The following is a 25,517-nucleotide window of genomic DNA, read 5'->3' as shown; positions in this document are numbered from 1 at the left end:
CCTGGGTGATTACTATTTCCTGATACTTCCTGAGGATTTGCAGAGCAAATCCTGGCTCCTGCCTTAACTCATCCTTCAACAGGGCTTCCACTCTCCTGATAACGATCGTCACCCCTGAGACACCACTGCCCACCACCCTCCCCCCATCTCCCACTTGATGGTCATCCCTGGGGCCACACTGACAAAACTCTGAGGCCAGGCTCTAGCCAGACCCTGGCAGAACTAGGGTCCTTTTCAATTTCTCTGCATCTATCTACTTGCATTATTTTCCCTGCTGCCACCTAAGATGTCATCTCATGTTAGGCAGTCAGCATTCTCAGAAAAAGGAAATTTTTGCCTTTATGTTTGGGAGACAGCCTGGGAGAACCAATATGTTCATCAGTCCTAGAGGAGGTTGTACAAGATGCTCTTGAAACAAGAGGGCAAGGTCACGACCATCTGCTGAGCATGAACTTGTCCAGGGACCTGTGTGGTCCACCCAAGCCTTGGTACCATGACACCAACTATTTCTTTCTTTTCCAGTCCTGGGGGAGGCCTGTCATATGCTATCAGTTTGTGCATTAAGAGGCCAATTTACTCAGCTAAGCTGTCCCTGCCTTCCTTCTTTCTTTTGCCCAGTGGAAGGAATTGTGAGGGTGACTCGGCTCAGGCCATTTTGCCATTTTCTATTACTAAAATCTTTCATGTTAGCAGGCTCTGATGTGGGAAGTCCTAACAAAATGACCCCATGAAAGGTTTGACTCAAAAGAGAGGCAATAAGACTTAACAAGTAGATGAGTTTATTTCACTTAATGACCAGGAGATGCCCAAGAGAATAATCTGTTTTCCTCAAATCATATTTTGCCTCCCATTCAGGAAACTAATGTCTAATATTTTCTGGGTCTCCTGACAAGAAACTCTCCTCAAAATGTTCAATTTTTCTGTTCTGGGTGTTGTCAATTATCCTTGCAAGCCCAGCTGGGTGCTATCTGTGTAAACTGTCCACCTGATACATCCTACATAAATCCTCATGGTCTGTGCTACTCTATCTTACTCCAGGTCTCAGGACTGATGTCAGGAATTATGTGTGTCCTTGGGAAAACTATGTATCCCAGTCCTGGTCTACTATTCTGCAGCAAACCCTGAATGGCTTAGCACCCAAATGGCCTTGGCAGAGGCTGGGGTTGGGTGGGCCTTCTATTTCACACCTCTGTGCTTACGTAGTGTGTGTCTCAGAAATATCCTGATGGAGGACTCCAAACTCTTCCCTCTGCTGCCACCAGTGACTCTCCCAAAACACAAGTTAGGTTACTGCTTCCTCAAAAACCTTCAGGGGTTCCCCAGTGCCTATGACAAGCAAAGCCTTCATGACTGGGTGCCAGAATACTTACATTCTGCACTCCATCTAGGCCACTCCAAAGACCCCTGGCTATAGCTACACCCAGGCATTTACTGTGGTCTCAGCATGTCCCTATTTCCTCCATCATCCTAATTAGGGAAAACTTGCCTAGATTTACCAGACTTTACATCTCTGTGTGTCAACATCCTCACCTGTAAAATGGGGGCAAGAGTAATACCTACTTATAGAGTTGTAGTTAGGACTCAGTGAGTCACAGGCATCCAGTCTCAGAATGATGCCTGGCATCTGGTAAACCTAGACAGATAATATTATTAGTTGAGCATTCTCCTTATGGTATGGAACTAGGTTTAATAAGACCTCCTCCTAAACCAGGCTCAGCCTCCCAAACCAGAGGTAATGACAGCTCTTTCTGTTCTCACAGCCCATGCTAGTGGAACCCCCAACTTGTTCTTACCCAATTCTGTGCTTTTATGTGCTTGTCTTCTCCTCTGGTAAACTATAAGCATTTTGAAGACAGGGATCTAGTCTAATCCATTAGACTGTGCGGAAGTTCTTTAAGGAATCTAAAGTTTAGCACTTGTACATAGTAGGCTCTCGCTGAATATTTGCTGGATGTGAATTAATCTGAGAAAAAGATTAAAAGCAGGCAGTCAAAGTGCACAGACTTTTTGGATTCCATGTGAGGATTCAGTGTGAGAACCCAGGTGTTTACTCCATACCAACTACCCACTGGAGAAATCTCATCACCCCAAAAAGCATGTGTAAATGCAACTATGTGGAGGTGGCTCTGGAATAAACTGTATGTGATTGTAACCAGGGATCCTGAATGGAGATTTCAGGAATCCACGAATTTACTTCAACTGTGGTCAAAAGGGGATCCAATGTACTTTTTATTTTTTCCTAGAGAGACTTCCTAGAGAGTTTTCATTGAAGATTCATAGGGTTGGTAAGGCCTCCAAATTAAGACCTCTTGACTTAGCTATTCAGAGACAAAGTTTGTGCCCCTCTAGGGCTTTACAAATGAGGAAAGATGTAGCTATCCTTACAAGGCACCACCCCACTAAGTAGGGAGAATTGGGCAACAGGTGCTTCATGATTTTAGGGAAGGCTCCTTCAATAATTCCATGTTAAGAGACCAGCAAGGAAGGGAAATAATAGGCAGAGGGAGCCGGGGACTTGGAAGCCTCCACGGCTCACTCCTCCTCGGCGGGTGTGGAGCCAAAATTTATCCATCATTACACGTGTGTCCTCGACCTACGGCCCAGACACTCGCCATTCAGCTCTGTCTGGACGTGAGGGTTGTTTTCTGTCGAGGTGACTCAAAAACGTACTACCTCAGGATTCAGACATACAAAACAAGGCTGTTCACCTAATGAGCATGCAGAGTTAAGCGGCACTTAAACACTAGGGTAAACCTGATACCAGAACAAAGGGGAGGAAAAGACCATTAGTGCAGAGTCCCCGTTGCATCTCCTGCTGGCAGATGATTTGGAAGGAGCCTTCACGCAGGAGCCTGTTTTATTTGCAGAAGCCACAGTGGTAAATTAAAGCCCATCCTAGCCCGTTCCAGGCTCTCCAGTTCCTCTTGGAGCTATTCCTATCGCTGCCCATAGGCCACTAAAACCTGCCCACATTCAGAATGATTGATTCTGCTCAAACTGCAAGCCACAAACTCATGTTGAAAAATCCACTTCAAATCAGTCATTAGCTTCCTTTATGGATTTTTCAGGTCATGAGGAATAGGACCTGAAAGTCCCATTTACTGGAGAGTAGAAAGCAGGTGTCGGAAGAGGAGGGGGCAACTGGAAAAGCCACAGGGAGCTGGGGGAGCCCTTGTTTTCTACCAATCAACAAAGGGGATTTAGCAAAAATTTACCCATGACTTCATTGCCAGTGCCAGATATTCAAATGCAAACCAAAGGGCCCTGGGGTCTTTCTGTACACTGGAAGTCAAGGGAAACGGAGAGAGGGCTCAGCAGGGGCCCATCTTTGCTCCCAGGTCAGATGGAGGATATGGAGCACATGGGACATAGAAAGACATGGTAAGGGAGGAGTGTCTAAGACTTTCTCACTTGTCATGGGATGGTCCATTCCAGCTGGGCTATGAGGGAGACCATGGTGGGCTGGTGGGATAAGGCATCCCAGCGACAGGAACTGAGGCCTTAGCAGCAGCCCAAAGGCAACCAACACAAGAAGCCCGAGTTCTGCAGCTTGGCAAGTTTCCGCTCACCACCTGACCCACGTTTAGCAATTCTGATATACCATGAAGCAGACAGCTCCAGCCCAGGATGACTGCCTCCCTCAGCCCCTCTCCGGCAAGGAATGAAAGCAAGATCCACTTTGAAAATTCTCCCCCATCATGCAAACTGACATAGGCATGCTTTTCAAAAACCCACAGCCAATCTGTTGATCATTACTTATTTACAAAGGCCTTCGGGCAGAAAGTCCTGTAAAAACCATACTTGATACGATATACACTAGCTTTTTCTGCTTGTGGAAAAAAAGTCCCCCCAAGGCTACCTCAAACCATCACTTTCTATTGCACATAAAATGTAGCGTGTAACACTAAAGTATTTAATATATATGGTATAATATATCTACAGGAAAGGCATTTGTGTAGAAGTATGTTACCCTGGATTTGGTAATTTGATGTTTTGCTGAAGGCTACGACTTAAAAAAGCCTCCACCTCATACAGAAGACCTGTCATCTTAGTACCCAAGAGCCAACAGAATAAAGAAGTAGCCTTAAGCAGCAAAACTTTGACACAGCTTTGAAGCATATGAAAACAGTATAACTCCTCAGAATTATTATTACTCAAGATCAAAGAAATGAGCCATACTTTACATAGCAAACAGGGACAGGGAATTTGGCTCCAACGGTTTCAGATTTTTCAGACTTCTCTTTATTTATTTATTTGCTTCTCTAAATTTAGGCAAAGGAAAGTGGCTGGGCTTTTCTCCACTTTAAATCGGAATAACTATTAGAATTAGATAAGGCGATTACCTAAAGGTGAGTAAATAGGAAATGAATGCTAGCATGACAACTGGCGTCATAAAAACGAAAAGCTCGGCAGTTGGCACATTTTATTCCTCCTCATAAACTGTAAACAAGCATGTAAATCAGCAACACCCAAGGAAGGCTGGGTGAATGGGAAGGCAGAGAACTTTTAAGGAAACATTTAACAGGAATAGACGGGGATATGGAAAAGGAGTTGGGTGGAGTGGGTCTTCCACAGATAACCTGTGTCCTCAACCATATGAAGAAAGACTGCCCTTGCCTATTTTCCAGAAAAGTAGACGTGGAGGGCCAGGGACACGCAAATGTTACTGAAGATGGGGAATGGAAATCACCACTATTGTATTTCAAAAATCAAAGCCAGTTGTCATGACAAGAGAAAAGTAATGTCAAGATGGCAGGCATTTCCAGAGCAGCAACCACATAGGGTGAGCAGTGCAAATCTGAAATCACTCCTATTTCATTTGGGTGGTAGAGAGTCAGGATGTCAGAGGAAAAAAATGCTGGGATTGGCAGATGAATTGAAGACAAAAAGGGGAGATAAAAGATGGAGAGGCCAAGAAGAGGAAACTGTAGAATGCTGTTGAAATTTGACTTCACTTGCTATTTACCAGAGGAAGCCATAGTCAAGAAAGAAGTGAGGGAGAAAGAGAGAGAAGGAAGAAGAAGGGAGGGAGGGAGGGGGGAAGAAGTGAAGGAGGGAGGGGAGAAGGAGGAAGGGAGGGAGCGGAGGAAGGGAGGGAGTGAAGGAAGGAAGGAAGGAAGGAAGGAAGGAAGGAAGAAGGAAGGAAGGGACCATGTACATGCATGCTCTATTTCATAATTAATATTGCTTTTAGCCTGAGCAGAACTGTATTACTTTTGAACTTTGCTTTGGCAAGTCCACAGATTATTAGACTTTTTTTTATCAGTCAAAATCAATTAACAGAAATTTGATTTCAATCGACAGGATAAAAGGAAGGTAATCTTCAGGTTCATTTTTGATTGTGATGATACATCTCACATATGGCCTTAAGTACAGAAAACAGTCCTCGGAGGGACTCCAGCAGAAAGAGACTGCCGCAGGCAAACTAACCACACGAGTTCCTCTGATTGGTTACCGCCGTCATTAGTGCCACTGCTGTTTAGGAACTACACACAGACAGGACATGGTGACAGCTAAGACTTTAAAGCCTATGTATTTTTCAAACAGCTTTTCAAACTGTTTTTCATGACAGAATTTTTTCAGCTCTATCATTAACTGCTGACAAGCTGACAGAATAAATACTCCAGCCTTTAAGAAGCCATCTAACGATCTCGCTCCCCTCCCCCACCCTGGGCTTGCTGGGGAGGGGAGACTCTGGGCCTGGCAGGGTGAGGAGGGGACTAGGGGAGGAAGAGAAGGGCTAAGAGGGAAACCGTGGGCAACCAGCCCCTCTCCTTACCTCATCAGCTTAGGCGAGGAGTTGGGTGAGTTCCGCATGCCTCCATTCCGTTGCTTTTTTTTTGGTGATAGCGTTGACGGCTGCTCATCTTCAACTGGAAATACAGGCAGCTCATGAGATTATGAACAGTTTGAGGGCAGACTGTGAAATACAGGCAAAATATCAAAGGACACACACTCAAGGCTCAGTCACTCACTAGGAATTCATGGCTGTCTTTTAGGACCCAATGACAAAGACCAAATGTGTTAGTCAAACAGGCTGGCTTAGAGAAGGTGAAGGCATCACCTCTTTACACTCCAGCCTTTGAACATGCACTTTAAACAGACTGAAATAGTTTGTAAACACCCTGCCGTAAGAAAAAGAAAAAAGAAAAAAGAAATCATGATTTATCTGTATACCAAAAAAAAAAAATTATGAACAATCATTATTCCTAGAGTTAATTTTGGTTACTTTGCTTTGCCCAGTAATCGAGTGCATTTTTTTGTAACCAAAATCAGAAATAAAGTTGTATTTGAAATGTCGGCATAACTGCCAGCCTGCTGCTTTTCCAGATGAACCAACTTAGCTGGTTCCTAATCCCTGCATGCCAGAGAAAGAGCATTGAAAAGAGGCAAGGATTCAAGGTCTTGACAGCCAATGTTTCAATCACGTCGGGGCACATTGGCGCATGCTGGCTCAAGAATCCCAAGCCCAACTCAGCTTTTATCCCTCCAACTGCCAGGAGGGAGGGCTTGTGGGGCTGTGCCAATGGGGTCCTTTCTTAACCCATGAAGACAGGAGCACCGGGACTGGTGAGGTTGGAGGAGAGCCCCAGAATGAAGGAGGAGGTTGCCATTGAATGAAATCTCTGATGATGAGGCAGCGGGGCAGGGATGGAGGGCAGCACAGGGGATTGGAAACCAAAAGCTGTTTTCCAAATATCTCAACCACACAGATCGCTAAGCAATGTGAAGCTTCACTTAGAAACACCACAGCACACTCTACTGCTCTTGCCCAAAGACACCCACTAATAAGCTTTGCAGATGTATTAGCCTGCATCATGCTTCTTTTTAAGAGAACTGCTTGATAATTAGCAGATGCAAACCCAGCCTGTCACCCAAGGGCATCAGCGGCAAAATTCTAGTCCTCCTCTCCCCACCCCCACAATTCAGGCTAAAGCTGTAATGTCAAGAAGGAAAAATAGTATCTTCAGATTCTTATAGTTGACTGCAACACAGACTAGGAGGAAAGTACCCCTGAAACTCAGAATGCACGGCAGTTACCTTAAAGCTAAGAAGAGAAATATTAGCAGTGATGACATCAAAAGAAGCTTTGATATATGTTAATGGTGTAGGAGTCTTAGATGGGGGAGAAAGTGCCATGTCAGCTACTTGGTATTATTCAGGAAGACCCATATTAGAGCATGCATTATATGGTACTTCCCTGAAAATGCTAAGTAAATTTAGTAGGTTATGATACATGGTTCCAAGGCAATTTTAATAATCCAACTACCCTCCAAACCTGCTTCAAAGTATTACACATTTTACACTCTCCTATTCTGCTGTCAGTTTGGGCTTGTCTAAATCCTGGCTGATGCAGAAAAAGGGAATGACTCTGGTGTAAGGTGAGAGTGAGACCAGAAGAAATGAAGGCAAGAAAGCACCTGCAAACACCCACAGCTCACCCCCGGTACCAGCTGCTTCCTCTGACACCCACCAGGGCCCATGCTCAGGCTGCGACCATATCAGTCATTTAGAGCTCCAGGCAGAGACTATGTGGCTGGGATAATATCGCATCTTATCAGAAATGAGTATCCAAAGCAAATCACACAGAGACTAAACAGCACTTAAAAGATTAAAGGAAATAAATACAAGCCACATAAATGGTATTGAAAAAAATCACTTAGAGTTGATATGCATCTCTCGGCAAGCAAACAGGCACTCTGAGCTTGACCTGAATTAATCTTCCTTTCACAGGATAGGGGACCAGGCATCCGAGGCAATAATGCGGTAGAAAGGCAGTGAGGGTGTATGTGTGTGTGTGTGTGTGTGTGTGTGTGAGTGTGTATAAGTATACTTTCGCACTTTCCCCATCTTAGAATGAAGTAGAAAGTCTTGCACTGACTAGACCTATAAGACAAGGTCATCTTTTAATATGGGCCGCTTGCAATTGGTATATTGTGTTCAGGGTGACCTAGATTGGTTGCGTAGCATGCTGGAGCAAATAACATGTGTGTGTTTGTGTGCGTGCATGTGAGTCACTCTAGTCAGGGTGCAAGTTCTGTTTTTCTCATCTTAAGGTTATAGTTCAGTTGGCCTTCTTAAGGTTGTAATCCCACATCCAAAGGTCTTTTATCTAACCTAGTCTACCACGGCTAGAGTTTTTCAAGGTCACCAGATGTTACCACGGTTGTGTCCAGTTACACAATGAATCTAGATGAGTTAAGACCTGAACAGAAGTCATCCTCCCTAGCATGCCTGTGGGATTCTTTTGCTTAGCATTTGCTTCCCTGTTTGCATTGGGCCTATAACAAATAATTCTCTTTGGTTAAGTGGCCATTATCTTTACATCTTGTTGCTAGCTGTTGGCCCACACTGATCTTCAGATGGAAGAGTTGCAAGTTAATAACCTGTTAGCCAGCTCCAGGGAGACACCTCATTCTGGTAGTAAAGTTGTGCCTCTTCTACGCAAAGAAACTATTTATTTTCATTGCAACTCAGAAAGATCATCTATCATAATCATACTGCATTTAAAGTGGGATTTGTTCTCCTAAATGAAACTTGGGTTTAAAGGTTTCCTCCTGCACTCACAGCCTTGGAAATGCAGATCTGTTCCCTGAAGAGATGGGGGAAAACGTCTCCAGCTTAAATATATGAACGCTGTGTAATGGAGACCATTACATATGGCTTAGGTCCCTCAAGAGAAGCAGTGATAACTTCTTTCTCATAAGTAGGGTATAACCATATTTAATTATTAGCCTTTATATGGATCCTATCAATTTCTGCATATTTAAAGAAAGCAGATCTAGGAAAACTTTTAGTTAAGCTATAAAATATAATTTTCATTTCATGGCTTCTGTGACTACATGAGAGGAATAAAAATGGAATTAAAAGGGAGGCTTAAATTTACTCACTTTCACGAAAGACAAATGTGTTGAAGTAATGGGCCACTACCTCATGACGATGCACATTTACAAGCTCTTATTTAACTTACATTTCGGCTAATTACAATACACCTCCATCTCTGGCATTTTCACTTACCTTCATGCTGCGGAAGCCACATGAAGATATGATCCTTTAAAGAAACCTGACTTCTTTAGAACACAAACAAGTTCAGGAATCTAACATGGAATTTTTATAGGAGCTGAACTCCATCCAGTCTCCAAGTACTCATAAAATTCAAGGGCTTGTTTTTGCACATCCCTAAGTATAACACTTAATGTGCTGTTGTAACTTCCCAGCGCTCCCTTGTCTAATAGGCACTGAATCTAACAGTTTTACAGTTTGGGAAGACTCGGTGCTAGGAAAATGTCAGGCAAGTCTAATGAGGCTTCAGATCCCCTGGTTTGCGCTAGAGTTTAATTTAAAGTTACAATGATGTTTTAACATGTTTGCTTATACTTGACTAAAGAGGATTCGTTATTTCAATGACATAACCTCCAGACAATGTTCTGGGAATTGATTTAAGATGTGGTGGTAATTCCAACAGCCTTAATGCAGAGTTGAACATCTGTAACAACATTTTACTCGACTTTTCATCAGCATTCTGTTTTCAAGCAAAAGCAAGCAACGTCTTCCAGAAACACTGGCCAGAACTCTGGGCTTACTTCAAAATGATTACATATTTCACTAGATTTCTTTAAAAAGAAATATCTTCCTTTATCAGCCTTGCCAGATTGCAAACACTGTGTCAGGGTTTACCAAGCCTCTTTATGGTCCTTGGAGTGAAATGGGGCAATGATTGCAACTCCCAGCCTTCCCTAATTCAGTCTAATGCCTGCATAGAACGGACCTGATGCTCAGCTCTAGCCTGGGGCACATTCCCTCTGCCCTGTTTCCCCAGGGAGATTTACGGGGATGATGCCCTTTAAGATTTAAAGGTGAGTTTGTTGGCTGGAGTTACAAAACCAGTTCAAAGCAAATAAGCTCGGAAACGTAATAAAAGGCAAACAACTCATAAACATGAGTCAACCGCTATCTCCATTATGTTATTAATCACCACATCTGGAGAAACCCACATCTGTACACACTTAGCAGGTCATTAGTAATGTCATATTCACACTGGAGTCACTCAGAGTAAGAGTCATGCAAAGTGGTTTGAACACAAAGGCATCTAGCTAACAGGGCTTCCGACTAAAGTCTTGCGCAAGCTGCCAGTTTGGGGGTGAGGTTGTTTTAATTATTATTAATTTTTTTTTACGGTTTTCCCTTTTGGTATTTTGCTGCCCAGCAAGCTAAGTGCAAGCTAAAATTCACAGTAGTGCATCGCTCTTCTTCAACTGAGCTCAGCATGGTAAAGTAGAACGTTGAGGGATGCAGGGCAGTTATTAAAAATGGGGATGGGTCACAGTCCTCCTTCACCTCGCTCGGTCACAAGCCGAGAATTGGGAGTTTCCTTCTTGAACTCAAATGGGTCTTTGAAATAGCGTGATCTAGCTGCAACCTTGACTGCCAAACAATAAGGAGAAAAGAAAACGGAAATTAATCCTTAGTGAAATGTTTTTTAGAAAAGTTCCAAACCAATTTTAACATTGAATAGCTTTGAATCAAACTGGAAGTTTCTCCCTCACAGCTGAATTGCCTTTTTTTCCCCCTTTCTTTTACCCTGATGACTTCCTGCAATTCCTTTGCTGTTTTATTGTCATCCATGTCAGGAGGGATAATACTTCTGGAAATTCAGAAGACAATCTTCTTAGTATAACTTCCAAAAATATACAGACTTCCCCGTCACCCCACAACATGCACAGACACCGAACACTCAGTTTAGCAGCAAGATCAGACCCATTCTCTCCTGAAGTCTGCTAAAAGAAATTCTACTGAAAAATCAGTCCTTGGTGATAAACTTTTGCTGTCTGTCTCAAACTGCTGGCTTGGTCAGTCCCCTTAGTTGTGATATCAGTGCCTAACATTAAACGCCGTGAGTTTGCCATTCCTCAGAAAAAGGGATCCACGGCACTTCCTTTGGCCGTCAGCAACACCAATGAAAAGTGGGTGTTTCAAATGTTGTTTTACTAAAATGAAGGGTAGGGAGTGATGGTAAAATTCCTGGAATTTTATAACAGTCGTGTTGCAAAATGTAATTCACCATGGACAAAACTCCCAAGCTGACCTAAGCTCTCTCTGATATGACTGTTTAAGACTTTCACCAGAAAGTTTGCGCAAGTTAACTCTCAAAGTCTTAGGATGTGGCCACAAGAGTGCAATCTTGGGATTGGAGGATGGAATGGTGCCTGGCTCTTTCTCACACAAACCAGACTGGTGAGAGGGTGTGGTTATTTCCTTAAGCAATGATGGGTAAACAACCACAAAAATAACAATATATGCCAGATGAACAACCCATACTGTGAATTTGGTAGTATAATTGCTGTAAAGGAGCACTTGACTGCTGTTTCGGGATGAATCCCACAGTGGGGAATGCCATGTGTCCATCAACGAGGCTGAGCTGTTAAGCACAGCTAGGATCAGGTAAGCCAGGCAATGGAGCCACGTTCTACACCCAGAGTAGTGGCCAGTACCAAAGTGCAGGGGAGTTAAAGTGGGTGTGGGTGATAGCCTTGGAATGAGAATTTCTTGCCTGACAACCTTGGAATAGCACATATCACCAAGAAGTTTGATGAGCACTGTAGTATTCTTCATAAAAATCAACTATAAATCTATCTTTTGAAAGAGCATGGCTAATATTTTTTTTTTCTGAGACAAGGTCTTTGTTGCTCAGGCTGGTATGCAGTGGTGCTATCTTGGTTCACTGCAACCTCTGACATCACGGCTAATATTAACCCACAGATGAGGAAAAGATGAAAGACGCTGCCCCTTAAAAGCAACCCCAACAATCGTAATATCTCAAACATATACATCTCTCTAAAATTGAACAACCACATTATCATATACATTATTCCAGCGGGATAATTTCACAACTTCTAGCTAGGAAATAGGAAATACACTTACTTGGAAAACCTAATGGGTGTCAGTTTTTTAAAAATCTGTGGTTATGCAGAATAAGAATTTTTAAAAATGTCTAAGTGACCTGTACTGCCCTAGGACAGGCATAGGGAGTGCCCACCCTATGGTAGGCTGCCAGGGCAGGGAAGGGAGGCTTGTTGGAGCTTTTGCATTTCTGGCTTTTGTGGAGCTAATAGGAAAATGGGGAGGGAGACTTTAAGGAACAATAGGTTACATAGAAGTTAATCACAGGGTATATTTCTGGCTCTATTCACTGCCTAGGAAACCTGAATTGTGTAAGTTTGAGTCCATCAACACAGAGTAATGAAAGAATTCAGCTCCTACATGGGAGAGAGAAAAAAATACTATATAAATATATTAACAGAATCCACATGACTTGGAATGCAGTGTTCTCTACAAAATACTGTGGGCCTAATGGATCCTCTAGAATCCAATTGGGTAAATTAGATGTACCCATGGTACCCATGCCGTAGGTCCCCAACCCCAATCTCAAACTATGTTCTGTATGCATCCTGAGAGGAACCAAGCATCTACCAAAGCCCCCCATATCTAGAATCGCAGCTCATATATCTTCACTGTAGACTTGACCTGTTAGAATCATTGCCCAACGCTCTGCCCTGCTCAGTATTCAGTAGAAAATCCTTTTGGAATTTTCTGGATGCCTTTAGCCATTTTCTTTTTCCCTGGAATAGACTCTCTATTACCTCAAGGGCAAAGAAAAGTCTCAAGCAAAAATCACTAGGTATTAGTTTCTTAGAGATGAGACATGGAGATGAACAACGGAATTCCAACAGGAAATGCACAATTGAAAAGAGAAATTCAAGAACATCCCTGAATTTTTGCTGTGGGGTTTGGAGAATGGGAAGGTACTAGGAGATGGGAGATAATTTTTATTTTGCATCCATCTGGGAGGGGTGGGGAATGTATAAAAGTCAAATACAAACAGCCCCTTCGCAGCTTTTCTTTCCTTCTCTCCCTACTCCCTACTCCTGACACGAAAAGCCAACTTTTGGCTTTGTGGCCAAAAGTTAAAACTGACTCCTTTAGCTTGCCGTAGCACGTGCAGTCCATGTTTGTGGGGGACAACTTCTAGAGTAGGGATGAAACCTGCCACATCCTGGGCACCAACAGCTGCTTCCTTCTCATCTTTCTCATGTTCAGGGGTCAGCAAACTGTAGCCTGCCACCTGTTTTTGTACATCCCATGAGCTAAACATGTGTTTACATTTTTAAGTCATTGGGGAAAAAAATCTAAGAATAATAATATTTTCTAATCCACTAAAATGACATGAAATTCAAATTTTGGTGGCTATAAATAAAATTTTTTCAGACCATAGCCACAGTTGTTGGTTTACCTGCCATCCCTGGCTGCTTCCATCTCTAATGACAAAGTTGAGGACTTTGCCATATGTGTTGCAAAGACTAAGATATTAACTCACTGACCTTTGACAGAGAAAGTTTGCTGACCCCTGCAGTAGTTTAATCTTCTCATATTTCCCTTGCTTTCCAGTCTCCACAAAGAACAATGTTCTTCCCAACCTGTCAAGACAGCCAAATAACAAAAGAAATACCCATGGAGCACACCTGAAGTACACAGATCTGGGGACGTTGAGAGGAATGGAGGTAGTTTAGTGACTCTACTGTCCCTACCACCCAACCCACTATTAGCCCTGCTGGTCCATTCATGTTTGAGGTCATGAGTCAGGTGAGTTTCACATTTTCCAACTCAAGCTAAGTTAGATTCATCCATCCAGTACTTTGGAAAGCAAGGCGAACCACATCTACCGTGAGCAATTCCTCGAAGCTGTCAGCGTGTGCTGCCAGTCCACCCTGCGAGAGCCCCGTACAAGACAACAGATTAACCATTAGACTAGATATGTTGAAAATATACAGCTTCAACCTTTCCCCAGCTAGCTCAGAGCGATATATAGATGATTATTTCAACCGTCAGCTGCCGCATAGATTTAAACCCCTGCACAATAACTCCTGGATTCATCTGCCCCTTGTCAAACTTGCACAGCTTTAGTTGGAGGATACATGGTGTGGCAGTTTCACTGTGAATCCAGAATGATCCAGACGGCTGCTGTCTCTTTGTTAACAGGAAACCAAACTGATGAGTTTGTAATGCATTTCTTATCAAAGGTAGTTTCAGAAAAGAAAATGTGCCCCATCAGTTTGGCTAGAATTTCACATACACTAGATTATGGGCTTAATCAGAACATCTCTGTTATTTTCTTGAGGAAATAGATAATTCCACATCCAATCCATTTAAATCATTTTATGCCAATGAATTATGCATTTATGAATTTATAATTATCCTTGATTTTTCTTCCCCTTTTGCAGTCTACTTAATAAAATCATCAGCTGGAGCCTACAAAGCAATAGTGCTTAATAGATACAAGTATGCTAATATATTTTTTAAGTGAATGCTGATCTTTCTGAGCTGTGTGTCTAAAATCATCATTGTGAATAAAAGAATTGTAATTTCCAACCCATACATTTAACAAAGACAAAATGGACTGTAATGGAATTTATGGAGCCTGTAAAGGAACTCTTTTGCTAAGATGGTTTACAATCAAATAGATTTGGATTTACTGTAGGTCATATCAGGTCCCCCAAAGTGTATCAAGAGAAAGTGCCTGTAAGATACCAAACACTGCTCCTGGCACCCTGGAAGGGCTCACACCTATGGCTGCAGCTGCTAGTTTCCTGGTGTCCTTATTGTTTCCAGCCCTAGTGAATTCAGTACTTAAATGCCAGCTTTGGAATCAATATTTATCCTGTCTTTACTTAAAATTATGACATTCTGTTCATCCTGGATTTTTAAAATTTTGATATTTTGAAAATATTTTATTTTGATAGCTTGAAAATATTGCATGAAACTATCATTTATCTTGATTCCTGAGGTTTTGGGTCTCCTCTTAAATTTGGTGCCCAAGGCAAAAGCTTCTCTCACCTCACCCAATTTCCAGCCCTGAACACCATTTCTCAAAGGTATTCGAGGTACTGGTTCTGCCACCCCACAGAACTGGACAAGGCAAATCTAAGACAAGAGTTATTTCTTTTGATCACTTCATGCTGTTTGCATGAGATTGTTAAGGAAGGCCCTTGAAACAAATGTTTCCTTGTGGATTTACAAACTGCCAGGCATCCAAAGGAGTGGAGAAAAGATCACACTGCCTCAGGAATCTGAGATTTGCCACCTGCCCAGAGTGAGAAACAGAAAAGAGAGCTGGGGTCAGGTCTCTCGTGGACTTTATTTCACATTCCACATCAAATTCTCCTGGTTAACACAATGTTGATTTACATTTCCGTTTTGGGGTGAAAGTTTTTATTTGCTTACACATTTTGACACCAATGTTACTTTCTTTCTTTCTTTCTTTTTCTTTTTTTGCCCCCCACCTCCCTGCTGCCAAACAGCTTCAAATAGCCATGACTGGCAGAAGTCGTCAATCGTACATTTCCATTTCCACTTTGCTGTTTATATTCTTTAAATTAATGCTTGCCCCAATGATTCTTATATTTAAAGACCAGCCTAAAATCTAATTGTGTATATGTGAAACTGTTTTCTAAACCATAAGATGTTATATAAATATGAACCACTATTATTATTAACATTATTATTATTGGCTCATCCAGAAATACCATATCTTCCATTGAGCCAATGGTGTCAAGAGCCCCCTAGAATTCTAATATATATTCCAGATGGGTGCACTGATACTTTCTTTGAAACTCAGATAAAGGTAAAATGCATGGGTTCTTAGTGCAACCCAGGTGCCCGATGAAGAATGTTCTGCCAGAACACTTTAGAAATACAGTATGCTTTTAACCTTGGGAGGTAAGGACCAGTGTGGATTATGACTTTACACTAAACACAGCATTTAGTATATTTCTTAAGGGCATAATCACCTTCTGTAGATGTTCTTGAACTATAAAATCATTATCTGTATGCTATTATAATTTATCCTTGGACACATCCTGTGCAATATTTTATAATGCTAGTGTATGGCAGGCCCTTTCTGGTCAACGCATTAGAGAAAAAGGTGTAGAGTGCAACAGAAGGACTGGGAGGTGCTTGGAGATGCTCTGGCTTCACCCTCTTTTGCCTCAAAGCTGCACTCATATGCAGACCCTGAACCAGGACCCAGGTCGGCTGACTTCTAATTCAGATCATTTGCTGCCAGAATTCTGCCTGTGAGACCAGCGTGAGGATATGAGCTTCTTGAGTCAGTCCACCTGCCCAAGTCCCAGCTCTGACCCTCTTTAGAGCTCTTTTCCTAAGATAGTTTATAATCAAATAGATTTGGATTTACTGTAGGTCAAATCAGTTACTCCATACCTCGATGTCCTACGATCTACTGTGATCCCTACTGGACCAAGGAGGACACCAAATTTGGGAGATGCTTTGGGATTACAGGACATAACCAGGAGCTGCAGGCTGACAGTCTGAGAACCAATCTTTAAGTCTGAAGATTGTCCATACGAATATGGATTTCTAACTTCTAATTAAAAATCTCATAGAGGACTGAGTCTTCATTCCAAAAGGGTGCCTTTCTCCTGGGGCAGGAGCTTGTCAGCTGCTCAAATGCCCCACTGCTGCCTACTGTACCCCCAGATATACGGCAGGCACCCCATGTTTGCATTTCTGGCCCTGGAACCAGTGACACTCAAGTGTACCATCCCTGAGATAAAGATTTTAAGGCATGGGATATCCTTCCACAAATGTCAACTCATATTGAGTGGGTAGAGGGGTAAGAGTTAAGCACACAGGCCTTGAAGTCACACTGTTGGGTCTGAACCTAGGTATTTGGCAAATTATCTAACTTCAGTTTTCTCACCAATAAAATGAGAATTGGAATATCTATCTAATAGGGTTGTGAGAATGGACGGAAAATGTGAAAAGCACTTAAAAGAAGTCCTGGTGAGCTCTTTCTAAACGCTACCCATGATTATTGCCTGGGCTTTGAAGAGTCAGAACAATGAGAGTTCTCTGCTTCTGGGTCCTTCTCCACACCAGTCTGCCACCCTTGGACATGGTGTAATTCACATGGGTCCATACTCTCTCTCCTGCCCCAAGCAATTGATCCAGTAACCAACCCTTAGAATGGGGTGAGCCTTCCCACCCCCAACCTGACCCCTACCCTTGCATCTCATTCGACTGTCACCTTTGTCCCTTGTTTCATATGGCCCCAATGAAGTGCTCAAGTCAAATAATTAGGTTTTGCCAAATGTCATAAAAACAAGAAAAGCCAGAAAACGTTTAAACGGACCTCAATTGGAGAAGGCTGGAACCATTCACGGCAAGAACAAATGAAAGACACATGGCAACAGAGGAACCCCACTGTTTCCTCTAAATTACAGGAAATTCACACCGCCTGATTGTGAGGGCCTCTTTCCCTTGAATTTCTGCTGGGAGGTCATGGGATTGATCGGCGTATTCAGACACGTGGGAGACAGAAGAAGGGGCAGGGGCATGGCGGGGTAGAGAGGCAGTGACTCCTTTACCAGGCCCTCCCACCATGTCTTCCTTTCACCTGACTACTTGACCACCCTTGAAGGGACAGGCTAGGCTGCCTCCTCCAGGGGGCCTTCCCAGATGATTATGACAAGATCAATTCTCTCCTTTCTTTAAAAAATCCCCTGGCACTTCTGATCTCATGCCTTACATTATTATAACTTGTTTTCAATTCGAATGTGTTCTACTCCCCCTACTAGGCTTATAAGCTGCTCTGTTGGAGTTTACATATCACTGAGTCTCTCACAATGCTGAGCCCTGCAAAGTTCCCAATAAATAGCTCCTAGTAGCTACAGAGGCGATGTTGCAAAGGGGAGAAGCACAGCTTAGTGTTCAGGAGCCCCGGGTTCTAGGCCTGCTTTGGATCAACCATGTGGCCTTGGTAAGACACTTCCCTTTCCTGGGGGGATGAGCATTAGTTAAGTATGAGACCTTTCTGGCTCTGATTTGTAATGACTCTGAGCTTAATGCTGGGCATCACTTTTTCTTGTTCTTTTCTTTAAAATCTTTTTAAAGATGCACAATAAGAGAGAACCACAACCCTAGCCAGAGAAATTAGATAACCGCATCAAATACGAATATACGAACTCGTAAGTTACGTAAAAGCAACAGTACAAAAGATGTTGCACGAGAATGTCAAGGGATGGCTACATGAAATGTGTTAGCGAATAAGTAAGTCCTAAAGAGAGAATTGTTTAGGAAAAAAAGAAAGAAAGAAAGAAAGAAAGAAAGAAAGAAAGAAAGAAAGAAAGAAAGAAAGAAAGAAAGAAAGAAAGAAAGAAAGAAAGAGAAGAAGACTTGAAATAAGAATAGGATGAATAGAGAGGTCAGCCTTATTTACTGTATATCCCCAGATGGAGCACAGGGCCTGGCACTCAGGGAGCACTTGACCCGTGATGCTGAACAGACTAAGGAGTGGCAATCGAGGGCGGGAAGGGCATGCCAGGCGGAGGACACAGCTTGAACCAAGTCAAGGTGGTTGGAAAATATGAAACTGTAAGAAAGTCAGTTTGGCTAGTGCAGGAAGATGTATTTGAGGGCACAGTTGGAAGTATAAAGGGCAGATAGTGTAAAGGTTTACCTTCCAAATGATAGAATTTGGACAATATTTGGTAATAATCTGAATCCTCTGGGAAAGTTATTTTTCCTTCGATTTAAATACTGAAGTTCAAAGAGGATAGTGGGTGGGTTTTGCAGCTTGGAAAAGTCTATCAGAAACTGCCTAGCTCGCTCAGCCCACTTTCCTTTCAAAGGTAAGAAACACACATTCGTGCATGGAACTAAAGCAGGGAGGCCCTTGGCAATGGTCCAGTTCCATTGAAGGTCTCTTTTCTCTTTTTTTTCTGGAGAACTTATTCAACAGGAAAATAAGGTTATCTAATGCCTCGGAAAGGGGTCCCGTGAAACTCACAAGGCCTATTCCTCATAGCCCAGCCAGGTAAATTTACCCTGATTTCAGGATGGCTATTTCCTGTCTTCAGCTACTCCAGCTAATACCATCCACTCTACAGAGAACTGGAAGGAAACCCATCAGGGTTTGACTTTTACACGAAAACTGACTGCAATCCATATTTTCAAAAAATCATTTTCAACAAAACCAATGCTTTAAAGTAGATTCACTGAGAAGAAAATGTTTCCCCAATCCTCTCCTCCTTGGTTTTGTTGAATCAATAACACTTCAAGATGTTCTCTGTGAAAATCACATGGGTGAATTAAATAAGAATGTACATTATCTTATCTAGATCAACTTGCAGCCCTTAGTGCAGTATGCCTGAGAAAACTTTAAAAACTCAAAAGAGAGAAATCCTATTAAAAGAGTAAAATACTGCCTATGCTTCCAAAGTTCTTTATGGCCTGATAGGTAGAAAATTTAATAACGAAGGGCCGGGCATGGTGGCTCACATCTGTAATCCCAGCACTTTGGGAGGCTGAGGCAGGTGGATATCTTGAGGTCAGTTCAAGATCAGCCTGGCCAATATGGCAAAACCCCGACTCTAAAAATACAAAAATTAGCTGGGCATGGTGGCATATGCCTGTATTCCCAGCTACTTGGTAGGCTGAGGCAGGAGAATCACTTGAACCCGGGAGGCAGAAGTTTCTGTGAGCCGAGATTGTACAACTACACTCCAGCCTGGATGATACAGTAAGACAATGTTTTCTTTAAAAAAAAAGGAAGAAAATTTAATAATGAAGAAAATAAACAAATAAGTGAGTCATCCTGAGACATATTTCAATTCTCCCCTTCTGTAACCTCAATAAATTCATTTTCTCCTACATAAGCTAATGTTTACAAATATCCTATACAAAGGAATACCGCAGACTGTGAAAAAACAGTAAAAAAATATAGCTGTGTCTTGAAAAAAATGGTTGAAAAATCGGGTATGTGTGGACAAAATAATGTTTAAAAATAGTTTTGCTTGCATATTTGATTTTTGTCCTCATTTATGATACCCAAGTTGATGAGCTGATCAGCTTTTCTGTGAAAAGTATTCTTAAAAAACATAACAAAACATAATAAAAACTCTGATCCTGTTTGTCAAAATGTAGTTCTGGCCCCGAGAGAAAAGCAACATGCTTTGGATGACTTGGATTCTAGAGTAACTCTTTTATTAGTATTATTATTTAGTTTTATGTTTGTTTGCTTGTTTGTTTTGAGACGGAGTCTCGCTCTGTCACCCCGTCTAGAATGCAGTGGCACAATCTTGGCTCACTGCAAGCTCCGCCTCCTGAGTTCAAGCAACTCTACTGTCTCAGCCTCCAAAGTAGCTGAGATTACAGGCGCCTGGCCAGTGTTTGTATTTTAGTAGAGATGGGGTTTCACCATGTTGGCAAGGCTGGTCTCAAACTCCTGACCTCAAGTGATCCACCTGCCTCAGCTTCCCAAAGTTCTGGGGTTACAGACATGAGCCACTGTACCCAACCTGGATTCTAGAGTAACCGTGATGAAAGAACATCATACTAAGGTGATTTTTTTTATATAAAACATTAATTCAGTATATCAATCAGTCACTTTAATAAAAATGCCCCTCATTATCCTGAGGTGAATAGAAGCCTATGGGATTAATTTGTGTAAATAGATATTAGATTAAAATGAGGACTTGCCACATAACAATAATCAGACAGCACAGGTAATCCGATCTCAGTGCTGAATCCAGCATTGTGTAGTTACCTTTTACAAACAGTAACATGTATTTAACCGGGACTTGTTTCAAGTAAGCACTGCATCAGGCAAGCTGGATTTCAAATAAACCTTAGTAATTGAGGGGCATTGTCCTACTGGCAGTATATCTCTTCAAACAACAGCAACAACAGTTTTAGATATTTATTTTAGAGAAATAAAGGAGACAATCTGCAAGAGAAAAGGCAGAAAGTGAGGAGGAGGAGAGTACCTAGAAGCCAGGTAGAGGGTTTATTTCTAGAAAAGCAGCGCCACCTGCTGGTGGACCTGCGTGTCAGGCCCCTCTGCGGTTTGCAGGCCATCTATCTTGCAATCTATGCATAAATATACAGCAGTATTTCTCAGCTGCTGTTATACATAAGAATTTTATTACCAGTAGGCAGATTTCTAACACACTGGTTGCAGTTTAATAATCCTCTATTACCTGAAGTATGGGTTATATAAAAACCTAGAATGTTAATTGTTGACAAACCAATTCTAATACGTAAAGCACTGTAAGTCACCCAGTAAATATACAAATAAATCAAAAGGGATAGCTCTTTTTGCTCTAACAACGTGTTATTAAAAACCGCAACTTAATCACTTACATAAAAATAATGTTCATGCATTTCGATGTACTAAGAAATCAGGAAAATGCATTATAATCTTACTAACAGAGCTTTTCCTTCACTTACAATTTAGAAGAAACTATTTTGCAGAAAATATTTTTCCCTTTCTTTAAAAAATGTACCTAAACCAACATGTCATTTAGGAAATTTGCTCATATAACAAAACCTAAGTTACAAACAACTAAGATTACATCTATAAAATGTTATATTTTTAAAATAGCAATAGAGAAGTTGTGGAAAATATGTCACTGATACAGTGAGCAGAGAAACACTACCTGTCATTTTTCAGAAAAAGATCACACAAACGCGATAGCAAAGGAACACAATAAAAAGCAGAAACAGGAATGTGATAGGTGACTCTGATTGTATCTACAAAGGAAACTGTGAAATAAATTAACACCCAAGTACCCAAGAAAGGCATATTGTGTCTTCACTGGAAGTGATCATTATGCAACAGAGAAGGTTGGTGATTTTGTAAGAACAGAAATAAAGTGTAGCCTATGAAATCTAGTGGTGATAACTAATGACCATACTACTTACAACTCTGATTTGATCTCTAACATAAAAAAAAAATAAAATAAAAAAGTACTCTAAAGAATAGATGCATGCAATAGGGATTGTATTTTTCACTTGAAACAAATAAACCTCAAATGGGATCAAAGGACCCCAGTAAATGAAAAATGACAGTTCCTGTGTTGCCCTGATTTGATCTCAAGCAAAACTACCATGCTGATAACATAGCAGGGGATGTGAGGAAGGCAGTGGCATTCTTGGATGGCTATAAAAAGAAGACGAGTGTGTAGCCCATTCAGCTGATGGGAAGCCCATTCTAACTCCAAAAAGTTATCGAGATTTAATCTCTAACAACAACAACAACAAAAATAACTTATGTGGCAACCAAAAGGGTATCCTTTAAAAACACACATACACAATTTTGTTATTTCCAATACACTCTGTAGAATCTCTTTACATTCAGTTCTTCCATCTGTCTAAGGCACATGTGTGAAGAGAACCAAATGTCACAATGCTTGCTTTGAGCCTGAAGTGTCTCCAGTTACCCAGACAGGGAACTGGACTAGGAGGGTCTCAGGCACAGGCCACGGGCATCCCATCTCCCACCTCAGCTGGCTACCACGTGCTCTGGAGAGACAGGGTTTCCAGGAGCAATTCTGGACAGATGCGAAGGGTGAAGGGGAATCTGGTGGGGTTCAGGGCTGTCAAGATTTGAACTGGGGGCTTACCCTGCCTAGATATAACTCCTAGTGTTAGCTTGTGTATTAGTCCAGTGAGATGAGGTCTAGGCCACTGGCTAGGGTCTGAACGATTAAAGGTGCACGCCCTGCCTTAAGAACCTTAAATATCCAAATTTATTTGGGATAAATTCAAATCAATGAGGAATCAAACATGGATGAACAGAAGCAATGGGTTTGCCATGGCTTCCTATCCCGACTCAAATACCCAATGACATATGGAAGGAGAAAACATCAGCACCCCCAGATCCACTACGGAGCCCACCGTGTGCTGTCAGCAGAAACAATGGAAGAAATGTGTTACCTTCAGAAGAAGCAGTGATCAATTCAAGATCAAACTACTCAAGAGTTGTCCAGCAGTCAAAGGAATTGGCTGTAGGCTGTTCAGAAACAAAGATTCTGTTCAAGAAGGTATAAAGGAACAAGAAGGAAGAAAGGAAGATCTCTAGCCTTGAGACTTTTTTTTTTTTTTTTGGCCTCTGGTTCAAGTTCTCATGAAAGACCTTTTCTTTTGCGATACATGCTTAATAAACTCTGGAAACATATTCTCAACAGAGTTTACATGTTAATCAGCAATTTGTTGAATTCTCACTGTGTGCCTTGGTTACTGTGTACAATATACTAAGAATTCAAAGACCAATGAGATGTGGTGTTTGTTGCTGTTGTAGACTTCTACAAAAACCTCAACATAAAAACTGCTCTAAATGGGGTTTACATGAAATGTTACAGGCTTACAGAAAAGAGATTCACTTTTTCTAATTCGGGGTCAGGGTGAGCTAGTCAAGAAGGCTTCACAGAGACGGCAGTACCTTCACAGCAGAGGTTGGCCAACTTTTTCCCTAGAAGGCCAGATAATAAATATTTTGAGCTTTCTGGGCCATACCCTCTTTGTTACAATTACTCGACTTTGCAGTTGTAGCCTGAAAGCAGCCAGGGACACTGAGCAAATGAATGGATGTTACTACGTTACAAGGAAACTTTACTTACTACAATGGGTGGTAGGCCAGACTGGGCCCATGGGACAGTGTGCTGACCCCTGCTTTGAAGGATGGGTAAGTTTCAATCTGCTAGAAGAGGAGAGGAAAATAATCACAGTCTCAGGAAAAGGTTCCAGAAATGTGTTAAGTAACACAAATAAGACACTTCTAGAGAATTGTTAGATGATGGATGCTTACGTGGAGAACAGAACTAGGGAAACTGGTTGAGGCCAAATTGCAAAGGGCTTTGAATGCCATTTTAATAGCAGAAAGTTGGAAATTATCCTCTTAAAAAACAAGGAACCATCAAAAGGTCTCCTCTCTCTTTAAAATGGGATAACATGATAAAGTCTGTGCTTTAGAATACTAAAGTTGGTGGTGGTTTGGTGGCAAGGGGAACTAACTGAAAGGTTGAAAGGCAAAAATGGCAGACTAGCTGAAGAAGAAACGAGCATGTGAGCTTGGCAGTGCCACTGGCAATGGTGAGAAAAAGTTCGAAATGTAATATGGAGGCCAAATCAGAGGACTCGGCCATCGGTAGGAGGGAAGAGAGTGGCACAGTGTAAAACCCAGAATGTTCAATGTTCATTTTGATACTCATTCCAGCCGTCCCTAGACCTGTCCACACAGCAGGTCTGCTCAAAGAAAGGGATAGTGGTAAGACATGGGTGAAACACTTGGGCCCAGTCTTGGCCTTGCTCCAAGCACTCATCTAATTAATGACAAAATCAACAAGACGCAGAGTCCAACTACTATAAAGCAAGGTAGGAAAGGTGATGATGTGAGGTCTCAACACCAACCAGACCTCAAAGACAGGTTAAGAGTCAGACATGGTGGTGCACACCTGTAGTCCTGGCTACTCGGGAGGCTGAGGTGAGAGGATTGCTTGAACCTAAAAGTTCAAGGCTGCAGTGAGCTCTGATCACACCACTGCACTCCAGCCTGGGTGACAGAAGGAGGTCCCATCTCAAAAAACAACAATAACAACAGAAAAAGATGAGTTGAGATCAAGATCATCATCTAAAAAATAAATTTTGATAGAATTTGAAAGGACAGGAATGTCTTCTTTCCCCATCTGTTCTCCTCTTTTTGTGTTCCAACTTCCCTCCCTCTCCCAAAAACACACTGAATTTGCTGATGATCTCCAGACCTATTTTAGGGATGGACAAGCCATAAAGAAGGGGTTTCAGGGGGATGAGGAATGATGAGACCTGAAGTCACAGTTTTCTAAAGATCCCAGGACCTAGGGATTCTAACAGCTGGGCTGAAATCTAAGACACACATTTGTTTTCATCCATCAAATCTGTACTATTCTAACTAGGAAGCCTCTTTTGCCTGAAGATGGTGTCCCGGTTTGGCCCTATATGCTTCCTGCTACACAAGTTCATTCCTGGAGACCTGGCAATAACAAAACAAGGTGTAACAAACATGACGAGGAGGCTCTTTGGGGAGACAGTTAGCATTCATTACGGGAGGGCTGGGGCCATTTGTAGAGACACTGCATATGAACTGGTCTGGGAGAGCTTCAGTGGCTGACAATGTTCTGATTATTGATAAACTCCAAATCACTGCAGCATAGATTATACTAGGACCCCGGGTTGGGGAGAGGGCCTTTTTCTGTGCTTTCCTTGAGGAAAAATAAAAGACACCTTGGAAGAAAACAAGCTGACAATAAAGTAGAGACCTGTAAGAGTCTTCTGGGCTCTTTCTGTGTGTTCCTGTGTGCCCAGTTCCTGCCCTAGAAGCTGCAAACTCACAGAACAATAGCACTTATATACTACGAGGTTTCTATACACATCATTCTTCCTCACAGGACCTACCACAGCGTTGGGTAATAGACGTCAGCATTTTAGAAGGATTTATAACAGTAAGGGTTGAAACAAAAAGGACTTTTAGCCTTTTTCAATCAGAAGAAGGAAGATAATCAGAGTCTCAGGGTTTAAAGGAAACTTAGAAATATGATCTTCCAATTTCTTCATTTTACACGCAAATTTTGCAAGGCCTGCTGGGTAGTCAAGATGGAAACCAATGTTCTGGGGAGATAACAGCTATC

The 25,517-nt window shown here is 42.0% G+C and overlaps 2 protein-coding genes across 24 annotated transcripts in view; both read right to left on the bottom strand.

Moving 5' to 3' along the window:
* Window positions 1–25,517, bottom strand: part of KCNMA1 (potassium calcium-activated channel subfamily M alpha 1) — a 759,311-nt gene that overhangs the window by 89,872 nt on the left and 643,922 nt on the right. For 18 of the 23 annotated variants that reach the window (XM_065520843.2, XM_065520844.2, XM_005565373.5 and 15 more), the window contains one exon: window positions 5,780–5,873. In XM_065520843.2, coding sequence (XP_065376915.1) covers window positions 5,780–5,873 — 94 coding nt within the window. Of the gene's footprint in view, window positions 1–5,779; window positions 5,874–10,338; window positions 10,426–13,379; window positions 13,476–25,517 lie in introns of all 23 variants that reach the window. The other 5 variants (XM_074001716.1, XM_065520841.2, XM_074001715.1 and 2 more) reach the window with 2 other exon arrangements.
* Window positions 10,821–11,737, bottom strand: LOC135965107 (uncharacterized). Its single transcript, XM_074001717.1, has one exon. The coding sequence runs from the start codon at window positions 11,611–11,613 to the stop codon at window positions 11,059–11,061; it is 555 nt and encodes a 184-aa protein (XP_073857818.1). The 5' UTR covers window positions 11,614–11,737; the 3' UTR covers window positions 10,821–11,058.

Source organism: Macaca fascicularis, chromosome 9 (assembly GCF_037993035.2).
Source record: "Macaca fascicularis isolate 582-1 chromosome 9, T2T-MFA8v1.1".
NCBI lineage: Eukaryota > Metazoa > Chordata > Mammalia > Primates > Cercopithecidae > Macaca > Macaca fascicularis.
Note: the sequence above shows the minus strand (reverse complement) of the source record. Positions and strands in the feature narration are given on the sequence as shown.